At 38.7% G+C, this 23,465-nt stretch overlaps 1 protein-coding gene and 1 pseudogene across 11 annotated transcripts in view; both read left to right on the top strand.

Annotated features, from left to right (window-relative positions):
* The window catches only part of Apc (APC regulator of WNT signaling pathway), a 151,348-nt gene that overhangs the window by 69,385 nt on the left and 58,498 nt on the right, over nucleotides 1-23,465 (top strand). For 9 of the 11 annotated variants that reach the window (XM_029564132.1, XM_008834315.3, XM_008834316.3 and 6 more), the window contains 4 exons: nucleotides 3,683-3,767; nucleotides 4,852-5,053; nucleotides 14,088-14,196; nucleotides 18,019-18,132. In XM_029564132.1, the coding sequence (XP_029419992.1) occupies nucleotides 3,683-3,767; nucleotides 4,852-5,053; nucleotides 14,088-14,196; nucleotides 18,019-18,132 (510 nt within the window). Of the gene's footprint in view, nucleotides 1-3,682; nucleotides 3,768-4,851; nucleotides 5,054-14,087; nucleotides 14,197-18,018; nucleotides 18,133-23,465 lie in introns of those variants that run through there. The other 2 variants (XM_008834318.3, XM_017798480.2) reach the window with 2 other exon arrangements.
* Nucleotides 20,569-20,846, top strand: LOC115070597 (annotated as a pseudogene).

Below are 23,465 nucleotides of genomic sequence, written 5' to 3'. Positions count from 1 at the left end.
TGTGTTCAGCACCTGGAGAGATGGCTCAGCAGTTAAGAGTACTGACTGCTCTTGCAGAGGATCAGGGTTTGATTCCCAGCACCCACATGGCAGCTAACAACCATCCATAACTCCAGTTCTTAGGGATCTGATGCCCTCTCTTGACCTCCATGAGCAGGGCATGACACAGGTGCACTCACACACATGCAGGAACCTGGAGGCAGGAGCTGAAGCACAGGCCATGGAGGAATGCTGCTTACTGGCTTGCTCTCCTGCCCCATGTTCAGCCTGCTTTCTTATATAATACAGAACTACCTGCTCAGGTGTGGCACTGCCCACAGTGGGCTGAGCCCTCCCACACCATTTAGCAATCAAGAAAATACCCCACAGACATGGCCACAGGCAAGTCCAATGGAGACAGTTCCCCAGTTGTGGCTCCCTCTATCCAGATGTGTCAAGTTGACAACTAAAGCTATCTAGCACAGCATGTAATAGTTATACAAGTCAGGCAAATACACAGGAAAATGTAATTGACATCTCAAGAGAAAGAGTGGGAGAAAGCAACATTTGGCAAATAGTTGCTGAGAACTAATGCAAATCGAATAAAGCTTTTAAAGACAATGTGATGAGTATAGTAGACTGACACACTAAAAGAAACAGGATTCAGAAAATTATTTAAAGGCATCCCTGATACCACTGATTTCTCAGTGAGGAAGTCTTTTCAATAAACAGTATAGTAATAGTTATCTATAAAAATCAGAGTGCAAAAACCATGTGTAAAAATCAATGTAAAGTAGGTTATAGAGCTGCATGTAAAAGACAGAACAGTGTCTTCCAGAAAAGAACTTATGGAATAGCTTCATGTCCTTGGAGCAGGCAAAGACTAACTGTGGAAGGGGAAAAATGATAAATAAGAATTCAGAATAACTCAGAGCTTTTAAGCTGGGCATGGTAGCCCACGCTGGTTCTCAGCACTTAGACGGAAGAAGCAGAACTGCCAGTTTGAGGTCAGCCTGGTGCATAGTGAGGTCATTGCTAGTCTGAGTTTTATAGCAAGACTCAATCTCCAAGAAGAAAAGAGTGGGGGGTGGAGAGAAGGAGGGGATGAGAACTGCCAAGGACTAGAGCTGAAGCTTGATGGTAAAGTGCTTGCATTTATACATTTTTATTTTGTTACATTGTATGTGTGTCTATATAAACATGCATTTAATAGGATCATATTTTACATGCTTCATTTTCCTCCATGAAATACTGTGGTCGTCTTGTTGGTAAAGATTTTGTTTTTTATAGTTGTATACTATCCCATTATGTGTCATATCCGTGGGTTATTTGATCCTTGTTGGACATTCAAGCACTCAAGAGTACATGACATGGCCTATTTTCTTTCTCTGTCCATCTCCCTATCCCTTACCACCCCCCCCCTTTTTTTTTAAGACAGAGTCTCATTTTGATAGCCCAGGAGCTGCATGTCTCCTGAATGAAATGTTTTCAATAAAATCTATGCTCTTGGGGCTGGAGAGATGGCTCAGAGGTTAAGAACACTGGTTCTTATAGAAGACCTGGGTTCAAATCCCAGCACCCACATGGCAGCTAACAGCTGTCCATAACTCCAGTCCCAGGAGATCCAACAGCCTCTCTGACCTCCACCAGCATTGCACAACACGGGTGCACTTACCTACATGCAGGCAATACACACATACACGCAAAATAAAAATAATAAATAAAACTAAAAAAAAAAAAACAAAAAACCACACATAGAGGATACTTTAAAAAAAAAAAAAAAAAAAAAAAAAAACAATCTATGCTTTTTCGAATAGGATCCCAACCATGGACAAGCAGTGGTTTCACTCTACAGATCGTTCGATGTTGTTGTTTTTTTTTTTTTGGTCTTTTTGAGATAGGGTCTCCCTGTAGCCCCAGCTGTCCTGGAACTCACTATGTAGACCAGGCTGGCCTTGAACTCATGGAGATCCACCTGCCTCTGCCTCCTGAGTGCTGGGATTAAAGGCGTGTGCCACCACAACTTGACTATGTTAATTTTCTTTTTGAAACAAAATTAGAAAAAGTTACAGTTGGTGACATGGCTCAGTAGCTAAGGGTACTTGCCACCGAACATGGTTCCTGAGTTCTAGCCCCAGGATCCACATGGTGGAAGGAGAGAACTGACCCATGCCCTCAGACATGCACACACAACACATAAATAAATGTGATTAAATTTTTTAAAGAAAAATTAACATTAAAAAAGAAAGAAAAAGGTAAGCTGGGTATGGTGGTTAATGCTTGTAATCCTAGCCCTTAGGTCAGGCAGGGGAATGCCATGAATTTGCAGCTCCTGGGCTGTAAAAAACCCTGATTCTTTCCCAAACAAAGGACTATTCTGGAAGGCAGAATGGAATCCCTCTGTGTATGCAATGTGAATTATTAAGGAAGATTCATAAAAGACAAAATTTACAGACAAAAACAGAAAAGCTAGATGACTTTCCAACATTCTTGGAGAAAAAATTATCAAGAAGTAGTTTAGGTGAGGAGGGAAACTGGTGCAAAGAGCAGGTGACAGCTCACATACAAGTCTATGAATGTACATCAGTATTCTAGGAGAACATACTGAAATGTGGTATCAGAATTTGAGTATTAAGTTGATAAACAGCAGATCTGTCTTGTTGGTCACATTGATATAAGGGTAAGAGACGTGGGCTGTTGTTAGCACAGCTACTTTTTGTGTGGTTGCAGGTCTTAGTTATTTCAAAATGATAATAATTTACCTTATTAGCTGGGTGTGGTGGCACACGCCTTTAATCCCAGCAGAGGCAGGTGGATTTCTGTGAGTTCAAGTCCAGCCTTGTCTACATAGTGAGTTCCAGGCCAGCTGGGGCTACAGGGAGACCCATCTCAAAAAGAACAACAGGCCCTGGAGAGATGGCTCAGCAGTTAAGAACACTGTTCTTGCAAAAGACCCGGGTTCGAATCCCAGCACCTTCGTGGCAGCTAACAACTGTCCGTAACTCCAGTCCCAGGGGGTTCCGACAGCCTCTCTGACCTCCGACACAGGTGCACTTACCTACATGCAGGCAATACACACATACACATAAAATAAAAATAATAAATAAAATATTTTTTAAATGTTTAAAAAAAAATAAAACCAAAAAATTCACCTTATTTAAAAGCTAACATACTGGGTGTGGTGTCACATGCCTTTAATCCCAACACTTAGGAGGCAGAGGCAGGTGGATCTCTATGAGTTCAAGGCCAGCCTGGTCTACATAGTGAGTTCCAGGCTAGCTGGGGCTACAGGGAGACCCTATCTCAAAAAGACCAAAAAAAAAAAAAAAAAAGCTAACAGATGTCTTTATTAGCATATATTGTACACAATTATGGGTTTGTCTCATTGTGTCTTTTTATAAATGTGTATGATGTGGTTTGCTTATACCCCCATTGTTCTCCTTTTGAGTGTGCCATATAGTGTCTCACATAGAAACTCCCCATAGTCACCATTATCACAGAATGTCAGTATTATTGTTAGAGGATTAACATAATGAATAATAAGTAATATATCTAATAAGCTTTGTGGCTTTTGGCATGTTTTGAGAGTGAACTGGAGTAACTTTTTCCCCAGTCATAATCTAACTTCCAAAAAATATAGAATCAAATCTTCAAGACTGTTTTTAGAATTTCATATTAATATGTTGTATTCTGTTTCTAATAGGAAGTACTTAAACAGCTACAAGGAAGTATTGAAGATGAAAGTATGACTTCCTCTGGACAGATAGACTTACTAGAGCGTCTTAAAGGTAGACTTTTAAATTATTATTTTTTATGTGTATGCATGTATTGCCTGCATGTGTATAAGCACACTGTGTCGTGCAATGCATGCAGAGGTCAGAAGAGGGCGTTGGATCCCCTGGAACTGGATAGACGGTTGTTAGCCACAATGTGGGAACTGGGAATTGAACTCAGGTCCTCTGCTAGAGCAGCAGTGCTCTTAACCTCTGAGCCATCTCTCCAGCCCTTAAAGGTAGATTTTTCAAAGGTGTTTTAATATCTTTAGCTCATGTTACAAGCTTTAGATATTATAGATTCACGTAGAGCTGGCGTTAATTTGGGTGTCTGGACCAACCTTCCCCATTTATCAGTGCCCAGTGGTGCAGTGGTTGAAGTGCAAATATAAGAAAAGTCTGCTTGCTTATCATTTCTTCTCACTTAGCTGGTTTTAAGTATAGTATTTTAAGTTTCCTCCTTGAAAACTTTGAGCTCTTTTAAGAATTCTTTGTTACTATACCATTCGCTATCTAGGATTTCACTATGCCATATGCCATAGACTTACACAGCAGATAGGTTTGAAGGAGTGTTGTCTGTGTTCCATCTGGGACAGAGATACTTGTCTTTTCCCATGCAGGAGCCATTTTTAGCAGAATTCCTTGTAAAATATCTTTCTCATTTTGTTGCCTAAAAATTCCAGTGTCAAACAGGGATAGTACTTAATAATAATTGAAACTAGGCAAGGTAATTATATTTTCAGTTCCTAATATTGTTATCCAGAGGGAATTTTAAAATGGACATTTTCCTTCAGTATACCTTCTTCCTGACTCAGACTGACTTTGCAAGGAAAGTTTTAAGTACTCTGATTTATTTATTTATTTATTTGTTTGTTTGTTTGTTTATTATTTGGTCTTTTTGAGACAGGGTCTCCCTGTAGCCCCAGTTGGCCTGGAACTGACTGTGTAGACCAGAGATCAGCCTGCCCCTGCCTCCCAAGTGCTGAGGTCAAAGGCATGCACCACCATGCCCAGCAAGAATTCACCCTTAATGCAATACCTTTAGGAATATTTTGCATGACATAAAGGAATTACTACATAAGAATTTGTCTCTACTTAGAATTTAACTTAGATAGCAACAATTTTCCTGGAGTGAAATTACGGTCAAAAATGTCCCTCCGTTCTTATGGAAGCCGAGAAGGATCAGTATCCAGTCGTTCAGGAGAGTGCAGTCCTGTTCCCATGGGCTCATTTCCAAGAAGAGCGTTTGTTAATGGAAGCAGAGAAAGTACTGGATATTTGGAAGAGCTTGAGAAAGAAAGGTAACATTTGTTCATTACATAGTAAATGCTGACTTGAACACTTCAGGTTTATTGATGCTATTTTGTAATTAATACATAGATGATGGTCTAATGGCAGGTTATATCCCAAACCTATAGAGCATTTTGCATTTTTGTACATGTTTATAATAAATCTAAAAAGTAGGAAGAAGGAATTTTCTTGGCATTCTAAAGATTTAAAAGTTTTATTACTTAAATATTTCAACTATTTTGTATGTTGAATAATATACTTAATCATAATATTCATATCTCGTTCAAATGCGTAAGTGATTTGTGTTTGAATTTTTGGTTATCTTTTGAACTAAGTTCAGTCATTACTAGATCCTTAGTAAACTGACTCCATTATAGAAGGCCTATTAGAAGTGACAACAAATAAAATAGTTCTTAACTTTATTAGCTTCCATGTAGCAAAAGCATTGCTTAGCATATAGAATAAGTTCAGGCCTCGTACAGCTAATGTATTAATTCTCTTCTAAAATTAGTATTATCCCACTACATCATGCCAAAATATAGATCATCATCAAGAACATTTTCAAGTATTTTGTGACTCTTAATGCCCAGGTGGTACCTCATCTTTTTATACCTAAAGTTGGATAAGACTTTCAAAATGGTAAACTATATGTTATATATTAGCTTTGTGACCTTGGTTAAGTCATCAGATTTTTGTGTGAACTTCTATAATAAGGTGATATGGTGCTTATAAAAACTGAATATGAAGATTATGTATAGTCTGTAACCCAACATACTTCACTGAGAGACACAAGGACTTTTATGGTTTGGTGTGCCCATCTTTAAGAACAGGGCTAATCATCTGGATCAGAAGTGATGTTAAGCTTTCTTTCACTTCTTAACTGTACTAGTCTTTATTTCTACCCTGAACCTGGACTATCAAAACACTGTCCAGAAAAGTGAGATGACCCAAGTCCATGCGCTTTCACCTTTTTATCCTCTTTCACTCTATTAGCAGCAAAGGGCATGTGAGTAAGGCCACCGTGCTAGGAACTTACTTTGGTACTGATATTAGTAGTCAGGTGTTCTAAAGGAAGATTAATTTTTGAAATAGGCTTTACTGCAAATACTGGTAACCTAGCAGCTATTAGTAATGAATAATTGAAATTAAAATGTTCCTTTTATTACAACTTCTCTGACATTTGGGGGGGAAATGCTCTTGGTTTTTGCCTTGGCCTTTTTTCTTTCTTGCCAGTATTCCAGAGTTTTGCATTTAAATCTGTGAAAAGCTTATTTTTATGTTTAAAAGCGTAAATGCAATGATTTTGATATGTATTGTTATATAATACCACTCTAAATAATTTTAGTATTCTGACTTTTAACTTCAAATGGAGAATATGTTTCCTCCTAAAGTATTTAGAGGTACTGTAGCCTTTTTTAGAGTTACTACAGACAAGGCCTTTTTTTTTTTTTCTCCAGAACATGGCCCAACTTCTAATTCAGGCATTATTACCCATTATAGAAAGTTGGTTTATCAGGAGAAAAAGGTGTATTAGCATGGTTTTATTCAAAGGTTCACAACCCTGACAACTAATTATTAATACTACTAAGTCTGCTTTTTTAATATTCACAAAATTCTATTTTAATTGTAATGAATACTTACTGATCATACAGATTAACGGGTAATGTCACAGATGAACTAAGATCTTTTCCTACATGCATATGTCATGCTTTGATCATGCTCACTTTCTTTTGTCCTCCCCCAGTCTTCTTCCCATTCCCTAATATCTGTTCTGCTTTCATGTCATCTTTTTCTCCTAAGCTTTCACAGATGAGAGAAAATATACTGTACTTGTCTTTCTGAGCCTAGCTCATTTTGCTTAACATGATATACTCCAGGACTTTCCATTTTCCTACAGAGGATATGGTTTTGTTCTTCTTTATGGACTAATACTAGATTGTATATATACTCTGTTTTCTTTATCTGTTTGGCCTTTGATAAGCACCTAAGCTGATTCCCTATCTTGACTATTGTGACTAGTGCTACCATGACATGCAGGTGCTTCTTTTGTAAAAGCTTCCTAATTAAAAGTTTCAGTATTCCACCCTACCCTTTACTGTGTGCAGCTCTGCTCCCTATGGAGTGCTTTTGTCTTTTTGAGTCAGGGTCTCCCTGTAACTCCGGTTGGCCTAGAACTCAGAGATAGATCCCACCTGCCTCTACCTCCCGAGTGTTGGGATTAAAGGCATGTGCCTGAAGTACTTGTTCTTTAACTCTTGACTTCCTGACTTTGGATATGACTTACTGACCTATCACTTTCAAAAAGAAGACATGTTAAATGAATTTAACACACCGTTTTCATTTCTTTCAGTGTGTTGGTTTAATTTGTATACATATACCCATAAGCAAACATGCTATATACTCTTATATTTTCCTTCACTAGTTCTTATATTGGTAAATACAACAGCATCCTTATTTAGTTCTTGTTCTATTCTGTGACTTCTGAAGCTGTGCTGTATAAGATGTGGCAACTGTGTGTTTAGTTTCATTTTAGTCATACTGGTAACTATTATATTATGCTGTATTATCATTTAACTTTTTCTGGGGAGACATGAGGAGATATATATTTATCCCAGGTAGGGCACTGATGGTAGACCAGAAAATCAATTTCACACAAGTATAGCTTGGTGAATGAATGTATATATTAGGATTGCTTACAGAAACTTGTGTGAGGAGTTGCCTAGAGGAACATGGATGCCTAAAAGGCAGCAGCATCATGGGAAGGCCCACTCCAGCATAAGAGGGTACTCATGAAAACTGCATCCTTGGAGCTCCCTAACTTGAAGCCAGCTCCATCAGACGGCCCCCTCTCCCCTAAGATTGTTTAGTCCCTATATAACCTTGGGGAGGGGTCTTGTGACTGGTAATTTGTTGTTTCCTGAGCCTCCAGAGTCTTCTGAGCCTTCTTCTCTTCCCCACCTCCCTTCCCCTGGAAGCAGAGTTTCATTTCATCGGGAACAGCTACTACAGAATGGACATGTTTGAGTACTTTCTTCTGTAAATTAACTGGAAATGTTGAAGTCATGTGTGTTATACCTCTGTAGTTACTGGTATCTATAAGGTCAAGCAGTATACCAGAACTAATTTTTCTCTCCAGGGATAGAGTATATATCCTCTATACTACTTAAAGAAGATGGCCCTGTTTGGATGTCTTCCTCCCAGTAGCCCTTTTGTTTTCCTACAGTTTTGAGTTTTTATTTTTTTTTATTCTTTAATATTTTTTTTATTTTTATTTTATGTGTATGAGTGTATTGGCTGCATGTTTGTAAGTGCACCCTTATTGTGCAATGCTCGTGGAGGTCAGAAGAGGGTGCTGGGACTCGAACCTGGGTCCTCTGCAAGAGCAGCCAGTGCTCTTGACCCCCGAGCCATTTCTCCAGCCCCTTGAGTTGCTTTTACTTAATGTTGGAAGCAGAAGCATATATTAGGGTCTTCTAGTTACATAATATTAGGTTCTTCTAGTTTTGTTTTATTATTTATTTATTTTTGTGTTTGTGCATGGAGGCCAGAGGAGGGTGTCAGGAGTCCTCCTCTGTTATGTTCTGCCTTACTCCTTGGAGGAGCAACTCTCCCTGAACCTGGAGCTCACTGGTTTGATTTGGTTTGTTTTCAGCTAGGCTGGCAGCCAGCAATCCTCCTGTTCTGAGGACACACACCCCCCAACAGCTCTGGGGTTACAGATGCATGTGAGGCCACATCCAGGTTGTTATGTGACTGTTTGGATCTGAACTCAGGTCCTCATAGTTTTGCAGCAAACATTCTTGACCACTGAGCTATCTCTCCAACTCCTTGTTTTCTTAAAATTTCCATCAGAGCCCATTACTTTTTCTGCTCTAATCTGGACCATTTGCTTTCGTGTGTGTGTGTGTGTGTGTGTGTGTGTACAGATACACATGTGTGTGCTTACATAAGGAGGTCAGAAGTCAATACCCAGTGCCTTTCTCAGTCTCTCTCTGCCTTATTTTTTGAGATAGGGTCTCTCATTGAACCTGCTAGTTCAGCTCTCTCCATAATCCCCTTGCCTCTGCCTCCCCAGCACTGAGATACAGACACAGCTTTTTTACGTGGGTTCTGAGAATCAACTCAGGTCCTCATGTTTGCATAGCAAGGCTTTTACCAAAACTGAGCCATCTCCCTAGACCCCTGGAAACCTCCCTAATTTTCTAAATATACCACAAGACTGTCTTCGTAAATTCCTTTTCATTACACTTCACATTTATTTCTAACACTTTCTCTTTGTTTTTGCTTATTTTTGTTTGTTTGTTTGTTTTTAGTTTTTTGAGACAGAGTCCTCCTGTAGCCCCACCTGGCCTAGAACTCTGTGTAGACCAGGCTGGTCTTAATCTCACAGGGCTCTATCTGCCTGCCTCTACCTCCCAAATATGAGGATTAAAGGCATGTGCCACCACGCCCGGCTTGTTTCTTGATTCTTACTGTGGTGGAGGGAGATAAATTTATTGCATTTGATTTTTGCTTGGTTGGTTTTTCTATTTTATGTATATGAGTGTTCTGCCTGCATGTATGCAAGTGCATCAGTCGCACAATTCCTGCATAGGACAGAAAAGGGCATCAGATCCCCTGAAACTGGAATTACAGACAGTTGTTAACTACCATGTGGGTGTTGGGATTCATACCCAGGTCCTCTGTAGGAGCAGCCAGTGTTCTTAACTGCCAAGCCATCTCTCCAGGCCCCTAAGATCTTGTATTTGAAACAGGGTCTTTTTTTGGCTTTGATTCTTCGATTTATAGTTTGAGTAGCTCATTTTACTTTATTATTGAGTTTGCTGGCTGGGTGTGTTGACACTAATTCCAGCACTCAGGAGATAGGCAGGAGGATTGAGGGTTTGGGGCGAACCTGGGCTGCATAATGAGACCCTGTCGTTCATTCATTCATTCATTCGTAAATAAATAAATAAATAAATAAATAAATAAATAAATATCTTTTTTAAAAAAACATTAAAGTTGCTGGCAAGAAGTTCAAATTTTTTATTATTTTGTATGTGTGTTTATATGGTGTTTATGTGTAAGTGTGGGTGCAGGTACACCATGGTGCATTGTGTGGAGTTCAGAGGACAACTTTGAGAAGTCAGTTCTCTCCTTCCATAACAGATTCTGGGGATTATACATGGGCCATTAGACTTGTACAGCAAGTGTGTTTACCCACTGAGCCATCTCACTAGTCACTGGTGAGAAGTTAAATTAATGCCAGTCTGATTCTTATTCCTTTGTAGGTGACCATTTTTCCTCTTTTGAAATTTGTGGTGTGTGTTTTCGGTCACACTGATTATTCACTTTGCCATTTTAATCTGGCAGTTTGTTTTCTTTAGCTTTTAAAAATTATGTACTTTTTAAAAGATCCTTTTCTCTCTCCTGTGGTTTTTTTTTTTTTTTTTTTTTTAATCTCTCTTTCTTTCTAGACTTTCCTTAAGTCTAGATAGATTAAGGGCTGGAGAAATGGCTCAGTGGTTAAGAACATTGGTTGTTCTTGCAGAAGACCCAGGTTTGAATCCTAGCACCCACATGACAGCTAACATTTGTCTGTAACTCCAGTTCCAGGGGATCAGACGGCCTCTTCTGTCCTCCACGGGCATTACAGGACATGGGTACACTTACCTACATGCAGGCACACATACACATAAAATAAAAATAATAAATAAAATATTAAAAAGTCTAGATAGATTGATTAATAGATTAATTCAGTCTCCTTTTTTTCTTCCATTTTCTTGTTGTCCAAGATGAATATTAGAAGATAAAAATTACTGGATGCCTAATAAACAAGTGTCGTGCTGCTTAGGTGACCCTGAGTTAGCTAGAAGACAAGATTTACAGTGAAGAAGCATTTTTAAAGAAGACTCTTGGCAATCACAGAATAAGCCATTAATCTGCTAAACTCTGAGTCTGTTCCTAGTTTTAACTCAAGGCCATAAGACCTGTTTTCTAGGACCGCAATTCAATTCCTGTCATTTAGCTCTATGCTCTTCTGGCTTAAGACACTGCAACCAAGGCTTCTCTAGAACATTTTACCACTGTTTAATCTTAATTCAAGAGTAACAACTTGTCCTTAGTATTTTTAACCTCCCTTACTCTATCATCACCATTGATGCTGACCTGTCAGCTTAAGCATTTTTCTGGGGTTTTTTCTTTTCTCTTCTGGTATGTGTGTGTGCACATGTTTGGATAGGGGTGCTTGCCTGTGAGACACATGTGTGGAGGTCACAGGTCAATGTCAGATGTCTTCATCTGTTGCTCTCCACCTTATTTTATTTGACAGGGTCTCTCATTGGACCTGGAACTCTGTTTCAGCTGGACTGGGTGGCCTGTGCGCCCTCAGAATCCACCTGTCTTCACTCCCTACCCCAGCTCAGCTCTGGGGTCATAGGCGCATGTTCTCTTGCACAGCTTTTTATGTAGAGGCTATGGATCTTAACACAGATCCTTGTGAGCAAGTACTGGGCCATCTCCCTAGCACAGTGTTAGCATTTTTTTGACACCCAGGTCTTGTTTTATCCCATTTACTAATCAGTGATCAGAGGAACAGTAGCTTCTGTCTCACTCTTCTCCACCCTGGGCCTGTAAATCCTAACTAGAGAAAACTGAAAAACGGAGTCATAATTTTATTTCAGTTTGGGCACCCAGATGTGAAAGGGGTTCAAGTGTTCCATAGTACTTTAATCTGTTCCTATTGTCAGAAATGGAGACAACTTGTCTCTCATTTGGTGTGCATTACTCCAAGATTGAGTGACCGTAAACAAAGGGTCCCTCCCTGCCTGTTTATTTTCTCACTATTGAAACTGCTTGTTTTTAAAATTACTTCTCAGTAAATAAAGTTTTAGCAAGAGTAAAACCTCTGTACATTTGTACTCACTATGAATATTTCCCAAGGAGCTATCAAAGAAAACTTAAAAATAAAAATAACAGTGTCAGGGCTAGAGAGATGGCTCAGCAGTTAAGAGCACCGACTGTTCCTGCAGAAGATCCAGGTTTGAATCCCCGCACCCATATGACAGCTAATAACTGTCCATAACTCCAGTTCTAGGGGATCCAGTGCCCTCTTATGTCCTCCAAGGGTACATGACAAGGGTACACTTAAACATATGCAGGCATAACACTCATACACATTAAATTAATTAATTAATTAATTAATTAAATTTTAAATTTAAAAATAGAAATAACAATGTCATTATTGTAGAGAACATCATTGTGTATAACCAAATTCCAAATCCCATAAGTGAAAGTGTCCACAGATCTGACTACATGAAAATCAAACTGTCCAAATGACAAACCTATTTTAAATAAGTGATAAATTGGGAAAATACATATACAGAGCCCAGTAACTAAGTACTATCATTCCAATGTAGAAGAATTCCTATAAATGAATAAGAAAAATTATAGAAAAGGAGCAGTTTGCAAACTTGGAAAAATGCTTAGCCTCACATTAAGAGAAATCAAACTAAAATCATAGTAATATCCTGGTTTTTTTTTTTTAATCTAGGTATGTAAGAATTAAAAAGTCAGAAGCTGGAGATGTGACTCAATAGTTCATAGCACTGGCTGTTCTTGCAGAGGACCTGGATTCAGTTCCCAGCACCCTAATGGTGGCTAACAACCATCTTTAACTCTAGCTCCAGGGGATCTGACACCCTCTACTGGCCTCTGTGGGCACCAGGCATGCATGTGGTACACATATACACATGCGGGTAAAATACTCATAACACATAAAAATAAATAAATTGGACTGGAACGATAGCTCAGTGGTTAAGAGCAGTGGCTGCTCTTGCAGAGGACCTGGGTTCAGTTCACAGCACCCACATGGCACCTTACAACCATCAGTAATTCCAGTTCCAGCCCTCTTCTGGCCTCTCTGGGCATTGCACAACATGGGTAGACTTAATACACATGCAGGCAATATAATCATATACATAAAATAAAAAATACTTTTAAAAATAAATCTTTTTTAAAAAATTAAAAAGTTGGATCAGGCCGGGTGTGGTGGTGCATACCTGTAGTCCAAGCACTTGGGAGGCAGAGGTGGGCAGAATTCTGTGAGTTCAAGGCCAGCCTGGTCTACAGAGTGAGTTCCAGGACAGCTGGGGCTACAGGGTGACCCTGCTTTTAAAAAAAAGTTGGATCAGACACTTAAATTCATGAAAGTTATAGAAATATAAGTTGTTACCACACTTAACAAGAACAGTAAATTGCCAGGTGTGGTGGGGCACGCCTTTAATCCCTAGGCTAAGGCAGGCAAATTTTGGTGAGTTCAAGGCCAGCCTGGTCTACATAGCAAGTTTCAGGCCAGCTGGGGCTACAGGGAGATTTGTCTAAAAAAAAAAAAAAAAAAAAAAAAAAAAAAACAAGAACAGTAAGTTAAAACTTCATGTACCCTCAGTATACATGCTTGAATAGGTATGAAATGAAGTGTATAAAGGCACTCAGTGTAACATTATTTATATTCATAGCAAAATATTTAAAAGGCTCTGAGTAGTCCCCAAGAAAGAACTAGTCATGGTGCCTCCCTTCATGAGCTCATTAGTACTGTTAGATATGTGGGATATTTGGAGCTACATAGTAGGTCTTTTGTCCTCATATGGAATACCCATCAAGATACATTTTTAAGTGGAAAAAAAATATGTAGGACAATGCATATGCTAATACGCTGCTTTTTGGTTTTTATGTGGGGTTTTTTTGTTTTTTGTTTTTTTTGTTATTTGGTCTCCCTGTAGCCCCAGCTGTCCTGGAACTCACTATGTAGACCAGGCTGGCCTTGAACTCGCAGAGATCCACCTGCCTCTGCCTCCCGAGTGCTGGGACTAAAGGCGTGTGCTACCACGCCCAGCTATATTTTAAATTTACATGTAATTTAAATCCTGCCTGCAAAAATCCAAGTCATTAAGTTTTCCACTAGTGCATTATTGTTTAAGTAAAAAATTTTACAGTAACAGCTGGTAAAAATTGCTCTTTTGAAGTCTGTATTAGCATTGTGTAAATTTATCTTTCTTTTAAAAATAGGTCATTACTCCTTGCTGATCTTGACAAAGAAGAAAAGGAAAAAGACTGGTATTATGCTCAACTTCAGAATCTCACTAAAAGAATAGATAGCCTTCCTTTAACTGAAAATGTAAGTAACTGGGCACTACAAATTTTTTTGGACTTTAATAATTTGATCTTTAAAAGTATTCAGACTAGGTAAACCTAAAAATTTACAGCCAATTTTGAAAGAGATGCATCTTAGCTCTGGAAATTCTGATTGAATATGCCAATGCTGTTGTAATGAAATGCTTCTTCTAATTATGTGGTTATTAAATAAATAATTTTTAAAAATATTAATATTACTATGAGGAATATGAGGTAATTGAATTTGTAATAGTTTGTGAATTGTAATGTGTCTTAATCAACTATTAACTTGAATATATAATAGCTAATGAATATTTTTTGTTCTTAAAAGGTCTCAAGTAGCCAGGCTGGTAGCCTCAAATTTATAGCCACAGGTGACCTTCAACTCCTGATCCTCCTGCCTCCAGCTCCCAGGTACTGACTGGGATTACAGACATACATCATCATGCTCCAACAGATACTTATTTTAAGCCCCTACTTGAGAAAAAAAAAAAATCTGTTAGTTTGAATCAGAATTTCACTAGAAAACTGTATTTTTTATTTTAATTCTGTGTTGAATTTCCAGACACACTCTGTAGAACCATTATCACTATCTGCTTGACTTTTTTGTACAGTATAGGGATCATGCCAGATCATTTTTGCAACTAAAATATCTTTGAAGATAATTTGAATATTACTTCAGCTATATGATTATAGCTGTAGGCATAAATCTTACTGTTTTTGTGAACTCTACAGTTCCTTTACATCTGTTTAAGGGGGAATGGAGTAACTGGCAAAGATGGCTGAACAGGTAAGGCCCTTGCTACCTAGCCTGGTGACCTGAGTTTGATCACAAGAATACACATGGTGGAAGTAAAGAACCAACTCCCATGACATGAATGCTGTCGGGCACATGGAGAGGAAGGGGCACAAAAAATAAATAAAATTTAAAAACTAATCCTGTCAGCCTCTCCCTTACCATCCAGCTTCTCTGTGTTAATTTTCATTCAGGGAATGGCATATTAAGAAAGTTTCTCAGGGTTGAGGATGTACCTCTATTGGTAGAGTGCTTTCTATCATACATTAATCCAAGCACTACATGAACTGAATATGGTGATGTATGCCTGTAATCAGCACTCAGGAGGTCAAGGCAGGGGATCAGAAATTTAAGGTCATCCTCAACTACACAGTAAGTTCAAAGCCAGTCTGGGATACATGAGACCCTGTCTTTTAAAAAACAAAAAAAGATAGGCTGGAGAGATGGCTCGTTGGTTAAGAGCACTGACTGCTCTTGCAGAGGACCTGGGTTCAATTCCCTGCGCCCACATAGCAGCTAACAACTCCATAACTCCAGTTCCAGGGGATCTGACGCCCTCTTCTGACCTCCATGAGCATGGCATGACACAGGTACACTCACACACATGCAGGCAATACACTCATAAAATAAAAATAATAAATAAAAATTAAATAAAATAAAAAGGCTTCACATTAATAAGTATACAGTAAAGACTGTATATTTCAGCTGTTGCCCATCATAATCTCAGCGCTCTCTGAAACTGATCAGGAAAATAGCTCAAGTTCAAAACCAGCCTGGACTATATAGCAAGACACAGTCTCAAAAAAAAAAAAAAAAAAAAAAAATCAAAGAGGGAAAGAGAATAGACTAATAATAATAAAGCTTGCTTTCTTAGCTTAAATTTTTCATTTTGTAGTGACAGTTTTCAGAAAACACATTAGGCTAAAGAGTAAAAATAGGAGAGGAAAAATTTCCAGAATATAATTAATTGTGGTGGTTGGCTGGCAGGAAGGTTAAAGTGCCAACTTTCTTAGCAGCCATGGGTTTTTAAAGGAAGAGAAAGGGTCCTTCTTCCTGACAACATCCATAGAATCTTCTTGGGAATGAAGAAGTCATACATAGGGAAAGATGATTATTGGAGAGTTTCTGATAAATAAGTATTAGGAGCTCAGAGGGGTCTGGTGATTATGATTTATGAATAAAAATTGCACAGTCTGGTTTTGCTTGCCATTGACTTTGATAATTAGAGACTATACCAGATCCAGAGTCCTATTGTCTCCATGCAGTCAGCCTCAAGAAAGAATGTATGACAACTCAAAAGCAGTTGGTTACTGTCCAAAATGGAGATCAGTGGTCAAATTAATTATTCACTGTTTATTAAGAATCATGTGTATTTACTAGGATACATAAAGTATTATTATGATGTATTAGCTACATTTAGACTTGCTTTTTCTAATCATTTACTAGACAAATTTTGCTTCATATTGGGAAAACAAGTTAACACTTTCATGTGAAAATAGTTTATCTGCTTATTAAACTACTTATCAATGCCATCCACATTATTGTAGCATGCTGTATCACATTCAGTATTTTTATTTTCACAGGGGTAGTTGGGAAATAGAAGGCAGGTGAGAGGAGTAAGAATAGAGTCAGAGCATGGCGGGTCACAGGCAGACCACATCATCTCTCCTGCATCCCTAATTTGGGTATGCCTACAAGAATACACTCTGCCTATGAATAGCTTGTATGAGGGCAGCTTGGAGTACTTGGACCAGGCATGCCACATGTGATTTCCCACAGACACAGCATGAAAAACATGGAAGTCTAGCAGTCCTTATTGTCTTCCTGGCTCCTTAGATCTCTGCTACCTATTGTTTTATCTAATCATATTTTTCTCCTTTTTCATACTTTTATGTGGCTGACAGTTATCTCAGTGCCTGGAATTTTAATAAGGAATGACAGTGAGTTAAAACCCACTTTGTGAAAAAGCACATTTATTTGTTTTATCTTTGCCTCACTTTGAGATTTTTACCAAAGTCTGCGTTAACTTTGGTTTATTGATGTTTATGTTATATGTAGGCTTTTTCTTAACCCCATTTTCTTCATTCTACAAATGGAAAATTTTTTCTGTTTATCCTGTATGTATAAGGTAATTCTTAAAATGAGACATAAAGTTAAAGGTAGTGACCTTGTTTCTTCCTCCCTCCCCATATTATCCATGTCAATATAGTAGTTTTTTGTTTTGAGACAGTCTCATGTAGTCTAGGCTGGCTTTGAACTCCCTGTATGGTCAAGGACCTTGAACTTCTGATCATCCTTGCCTCTGCTGAGTTCTGGGATAACAGGCATGTGCCACCACATTCAGTTTTCTGGGGTACATGCTAGGCATGCATTCTCCCAACTGAGCTCCTCTCACTTGAAATACTAATTTTTTTTTTTTTTTTTTGGTTTTTTTGAGACAGGGTCTGCCTGTACCCCCAGCTGTCCTGGAACTCACTATGTAGATCAGGCTGGCCTTGAACTCACAGAGATCCGCCTGCCTCTGCCTCCCTAGTGCTGGGATTAAAGGCGTGCGCCACCACGCCCGGCAAAATACTAACTTTTAATAATTAAAAGTAGTGCCTCAGGGCTAGGGGTATAGTTCAGTGGTAGATTGCTTGCCTGACATATACAGGGTTCTGAGTTGGGTTTGATCCCCAGCACCACAAAAATCAACTAATTAATTACCCCTTCAGCAAATAACCATAAGGGAACTGGAATTAAGCTTACCCTGACTGGACCAATTACATATTTTAAAGGAAGCAGTCCAGTTTAATTAAAACCATGTGAGACTTTGGGGCAGTGTTTTAACTCTGCATGACATAAAGAACCTCAGCTGAGCCTAGTACCCATCCATATTTAGGTTTTAGGATTCCTTGGAGGGAAAAAGTAGGTTTCTCACCTACTGTGACAGAGTTGCTTACTCATTTTTTTATTGATACTTGTAAGATTTTTAGTTTTATTAATTAAACACAATGAGAAATTAATATTTTATATTCTTTGTGGTTTTAGTTTTCCTTACAAACAGATATGACAAGAAGGCAGTTAGAATACGAAGCAAGGCAAATCAGAGTTGCAATGGAAGAACAGCTTGGTACTTGCCAGGATATGGAAAAACGAGCTCAGGTAACTTATTTCTGCATCGTACAAATTGCAGCTGTTAGCATTTATTAAACATTGTTCTTCTTTATACTTACGGGGCAGGGATGTAACTCAGAGGTAGAGCACTTGCATCACATGTGTAAGGGCCCTGGAATGTCTTCAGAACAGAATGTCACCACTCTTGAAGTTTTGATAAAAAATAAAAATAAGCCAGGCATGGTGGTGCATGCCTTTAGTCCCAGCACTCAGGAGGCAGAGGCAGGCAGATCTCTGTGAGTTCAAGGCCAGCCTGGTCTACATAGTGAGTTCCAGGCCAGTTGGGGCTACAGGGAGACCCTGTCTCAAAAGGACCAAAAATAAAAATAAATAAATAAATAAGAATAAAAAAACCATCAACCCTTGAAGCATAAAGAAAGCCTGGGAAAGATGAGATGAGTTATATTAGAACACATTCTCATTTCTAAACTGTGCTAATGTCAAAAAAAAGAGCATTAACTGGCTTTGCTGCTCAGCTCTTCTGTCTGCACACAGTTGTGTTACTGACAGGGGTGTGAAATGCTGCAGTGGTTTTGACGGCTGCCTTGTCTGCTCCAAAATAAGCATGGGGAATTTCTGTAATCTTTTTTTCAAACTTTTTGGGAACACTTAGATTTTGTTTAAATCTTTAAACATTTGGATGGTGGTATAAATATATATTTGTAGTCTATAAAGTTGATTTTATAGTTTTAAAATCACTAATACATGACACTTTGCATTCTTCCAAAGTGTATGCTTTATCTTTTACATGATAATGTAATACATAGTCTACTTCTGTTGGACTGTGGTTGTAGACAAAGGTAGTAACACAGTTGTCCCTGTTAGTTTCCCAACTGGTTGGGGGGATAACTGAAGTTTATGTGCATATGCATATGCATATATGTATATGTATAGGTTAGCTATCAGGTTATAATTCCTGTGCATAATTCTTGCCTCTTCTTGCCCACATCCCATTTAGGTAGATTAATGACAGAAGTAAAACTAAGCCTTTTGGTTAAAAATATACATAAATGCATTTCTGATATTGAATAGAAAAGAATTTCTTAAACAAGATGAGATTATAAAAGGCTGATAAATTTTACTGTATCAAAATTAAGAATTTATCTTCATCACATACCTTAAGATACTATCCTAGTTTATTTCTTCATTGCTGTGACAAAACATTCTGACCACTACCAACTTGGAGAGGAAAGGAACCTGGAGGCAGAAGCTGGAACACAGGCCATGGAGGAATGCTGCTTACTGGCTTGCTCCCCTGGCCCCTGCTCAGCCTGCTTTCTTATGCAACATAGGCCCACCTGCCCAGGGGTGGCACTGCGCACAGTGGGCTGGGCCCTCCCACATCACTCAACAATCAAGAAGGTGCCCCATGGACATGGCCACAGGCCAGTCCAATGAAGACAATTCCCCAATTGAGGCTCCCTCAACCCAGGTGTGTCAAGTTGACACTAAAGCTATCCAGCACAGATACTATAATTAAGAATAAAAATCAGTGGTGGCACACGCCTTTAATCCCAGCACTCTGGAGGCAGAGGCAGGTGGATCTCTGTGAGTTCAAAGCCAGCGTGGTCTACATAGTGAGTTCTAGGACAGCTGGGGCTACAGGGAGACCCTGTCTCAAAAAGACCAAAGAAAAAAAAAAAAAAAGAACAAAACTCAAGGGGCTGGAGAAATGGTTCCATGGACCATGGACCCGGGTTTGATTCCAAGCACCCACATGGCAGCTAACAACAACCATCTATGACTCCACTTCCAAGGAAATCCAATGCCCTCTTCTGACTCCATAGTCATTGGTCAACATGGATGCACTTACACACATGTAGGCAATACAGTCATACATATAAAATAAAAATAATGAAATATTTTCTTTAAAAAAGAATTAAGATCAAGAGCTTGTAATAAGTTTCCAAAAATATATTCCATTTTACATTTAGATCTCAATTTGATACTTTCATGCAATTATTTTTACATGTCAGATTTGTTACTAGAAAAAACTATAAAAAGTACAGATTTTATGTGAACTTGTAATCTTAGAATGTAATTATGAATTACTGTATACAGAAAGTAGTTTTTCTGTACTTGTTAATCTGTTTATAGAGCTCTTTAAGAACATAATGAAGTAACACATGAAAATTCTTGTTATACACAGATATAAATAGGTATATTCTGGGAATTCTTTATCTCAGAAGAGAGATTAACTTAAGTTCTTGCTTTTGCCACTTTGTTCAGATATGTGCTGATAGTCTTTTTTCCGTTCTGGATATAGTGTACCAGAATGGTTGGTTGTTAACACTTTAAGGAAATTTAATTTCGTATTTTGAGAAATACACAGCCTAAATTTTTTTCTGGGAATAACCATATGAAGGTTAAAGTTAACAAAATATGAACAAGTTGAAAAGACAATGGAGAGAAAGACAATTGAAGATGGCATCTTGTGACCAGACAGTTTATGAAAACTGATATATAATCCTAAAATAGAATGTGGACCTGAGTACCCAGAAGCATGTCCCTTTGTCAGATTTGTAGCAAAAATTAATATGGAGTTAATAGTTCTGATAGAGTGGTGGACCCAAGAGCCACATCAGTGCTTAGCACAGTGGCAGAGTTCATAGAGTACCAGTTCCCCTTGCCAGAGCTTCTATGCGTAATGATGGCTTAAAACAGAAAACTCTCAGCCACCGGGAAGGTGTTACAGCACTTAATCACAAAGAACCCCTCAAGCCTTCCCTTCCCCAATTCAATCTAAGGAGTCTTCATTTTCCATTATAGTAAAGTTTCTAGATATATCTCATAGACCTTGAAGCCCTGGAGAGGAAGCTCCTATTCAAAGACAACTGATCTTAAGTCACTGTACACATGATAACTTTTCTTTTCTGGTCTTCTAAGTTGTATTATATAACAGGAAAAAGGAAAAATAATGGGAATGTGTATAACATACATGAGATTTAATATCTGTACTATACAAGGAAAACCTACAAATGAGTCGAAAACAAGACAGGCAGATTGCATATGAGTCAGGTGTAGGCCAAGTTTGGTGGCATGTATGTGTAATCCCAGCACTCAGGAGGCTAAAATGGGAAGATTTTGAGTTGGAGGCCAGCCTGAGCTACGGATTGAAACCCTGTCTCTTGCAAAAAGGTCAGATGAATAGCCCCACAATAAAACATACTCATTTAGTTAATCATTGTGAAAAGATGTTTAAACATTACTAGTCACACCCTCTTCTGACCTCTGTGGGAATTGTATGACACAGGTACACTTAAATGCAAATAATACAAATGAATTTAAAAATTTTTTAATTTGTTTTTTATTGAACTTTTATTTCCTACAGAACATCTCAGTCAGTCTTAATCATCTTTGTACCCCCATCCCCACTGGCACCCTCCCATACCCCCACCACTGGAATTCATACATTATGTCATTTGTGTTAAAGGCCTATTGTACCAAAGTTAGTGTCCGAAGACACTCCTCACTGCAAGTTCATCTGAGGTCTGGTCAGCTTATCTTGAGTCCCTTGATTTAGGAAGATCAGCTCTTCCTCACCCAGCAGTAATCAGTTGCCAAAAAAATTTTTTTATCATTAGTCATTAAGAAAATATAATAATACATGGATTTTATTTTATTTTTTTTTTGCCTGTCATGTTGGGAAGAGCAATATAATTTAATAATGTGATATTGGTGAGGGTATAGGAGTAAGCATTGTCTACCCTGTTACTTCAAGGACAGATACATTTATGGAGGGCAGTTTGACGTGGTCTACCAAGATTAAAATGCTGGCCTTGTATTTCCATAAGTCTTCTAGGAATGTGTCCTTCAGAAATACATTATGATCCAAGAACATACGGAGGACACCGGTATAATATCATTACTATATAAAAGATTTTAAAGAGAGCTGGCTGGAATGTCCATTATTTAGAGAAGTTTTTAAATGAATTATTAGATCAGTAAGTGTATTAGTCAGGGTTCTCCAAAGAAACAGAACCAGTAGAATGAATATGTATAAAGATTTATCAGCTTAGCTCACAGGATAGAGTCCGAGTAGTCCAACAATGGCTGCACCACACTGGAGAGGCTGAGAATCTGTAGTCGCTCAGTCCACAAGGCTGGATGTCTCAGTAGTCCCAATCCAGTGCTGAAGGTCTGACAAATTCCAAAATATCAGTTAGTCTTCAGTCTACAGCAGCAAGACAAACTCACCAGCGAGAGAGAAGGCAAGCCGCAAAAAGCCCCGCGTTCTCCTCTGCCTTGGTCTTTTATACCGGCTGCCATCAGAAGGTAACGCCCACATTTAGGGTGTGTCTTCCGCCTTCAGATGATCCAGTCAAGACCATCTCTTTCATTTCAGTCAATCTCAGATCAAATCAAGTTGACACCTAGGATTAGCCATCACAAGTCCACCCCTTGTCAACTTGACATACAATAGCATCTCTCTATGTCATGCTTAATTTTCAAATGAAAACAATGTTGAGGTCATAATTTCACCTAACATGATATAACTATCTCATCATACAATGACCAATGCATTACATATCTTAGAGTAGGTGATAAGGTCTTCGAGGAATGCTTAGTCCTTTAGTGTCTCATAACCCAATATAATCATATAGGTTCACAACACTTAACCACTTAACACATGATTACATATTCAAAAAAGAATAACTCAAGTATCTGCTTAACATATGTGTGTACATGCACAAGCCTATTATTAACCAAATAGGACAAAAATACTCATGTCAATTATAATCCACGTTTCTGCAACTGGTCACGTGGCCTAAGTTGGTATTTGTAACTACCTTCCTCTACGACCCATTCTGTATTTCCTCCACCATCAGCAAGCACCTCTGCAGGTCTTGGCTCATTCCCTGGAGGAGTGACCCATACTTTCATCCCTGAAGGGTCTGGGCCATTTGTTGTCCTGTCTGGATTGGGTTGTTGCAGTTTCCCATTGACCTTAATCACAGGACATGGTAACACCAAAAGTCGTCCTAAGGAATCTCCTGCCTTCCAGATATAATCTTCATTACATCCATTGTGGAGAACAAGTCCAATTTCCCCCTGGTAGTCTGGGTCAATCACCCCTCCTAATACTGTTATTCCTTTCTTAGCCTGCTGACTTAAGGGCATCAGAAGCCCAAAGTGTCCAGGGGGAAGCCTTAGCTTCCAGTTCAATGGAATGTTTATTGTCTCTCCTGGCAGAAGCACTCCCTCTTCTGGAACCAAAACATCCAAGCCAGTAGAGTGCAAAGTTGAGGGTACAGGAAGCAAAAATTTTCGTAGAGGGTCACCAGGGGTGATAGTGAGTGGAATCATTCCCACTTCCACCC

The sequence above is a fragment of the Nannospalax galili genome, unplaced genomic scaffold (genome assembly GCF_000622305.1).
Source record: "Nannospalax galili isolate Female #2095 unplaced genomic scaffold, S.galili_v1.0 scaffold856, whole genome shotgun sequence".
Taxonomy (NCBI): domain Eukaryota; kingdom Metazoa; phylum Chordata; class Mammalia; order Rodentia; family Spalacidae; genus Nannospalax; species Nannospalax galili.
Note: the sequence above shows the minus strand (reverse complement) of the source record. Positions and strands in the feature narration are given on the sequence as shown.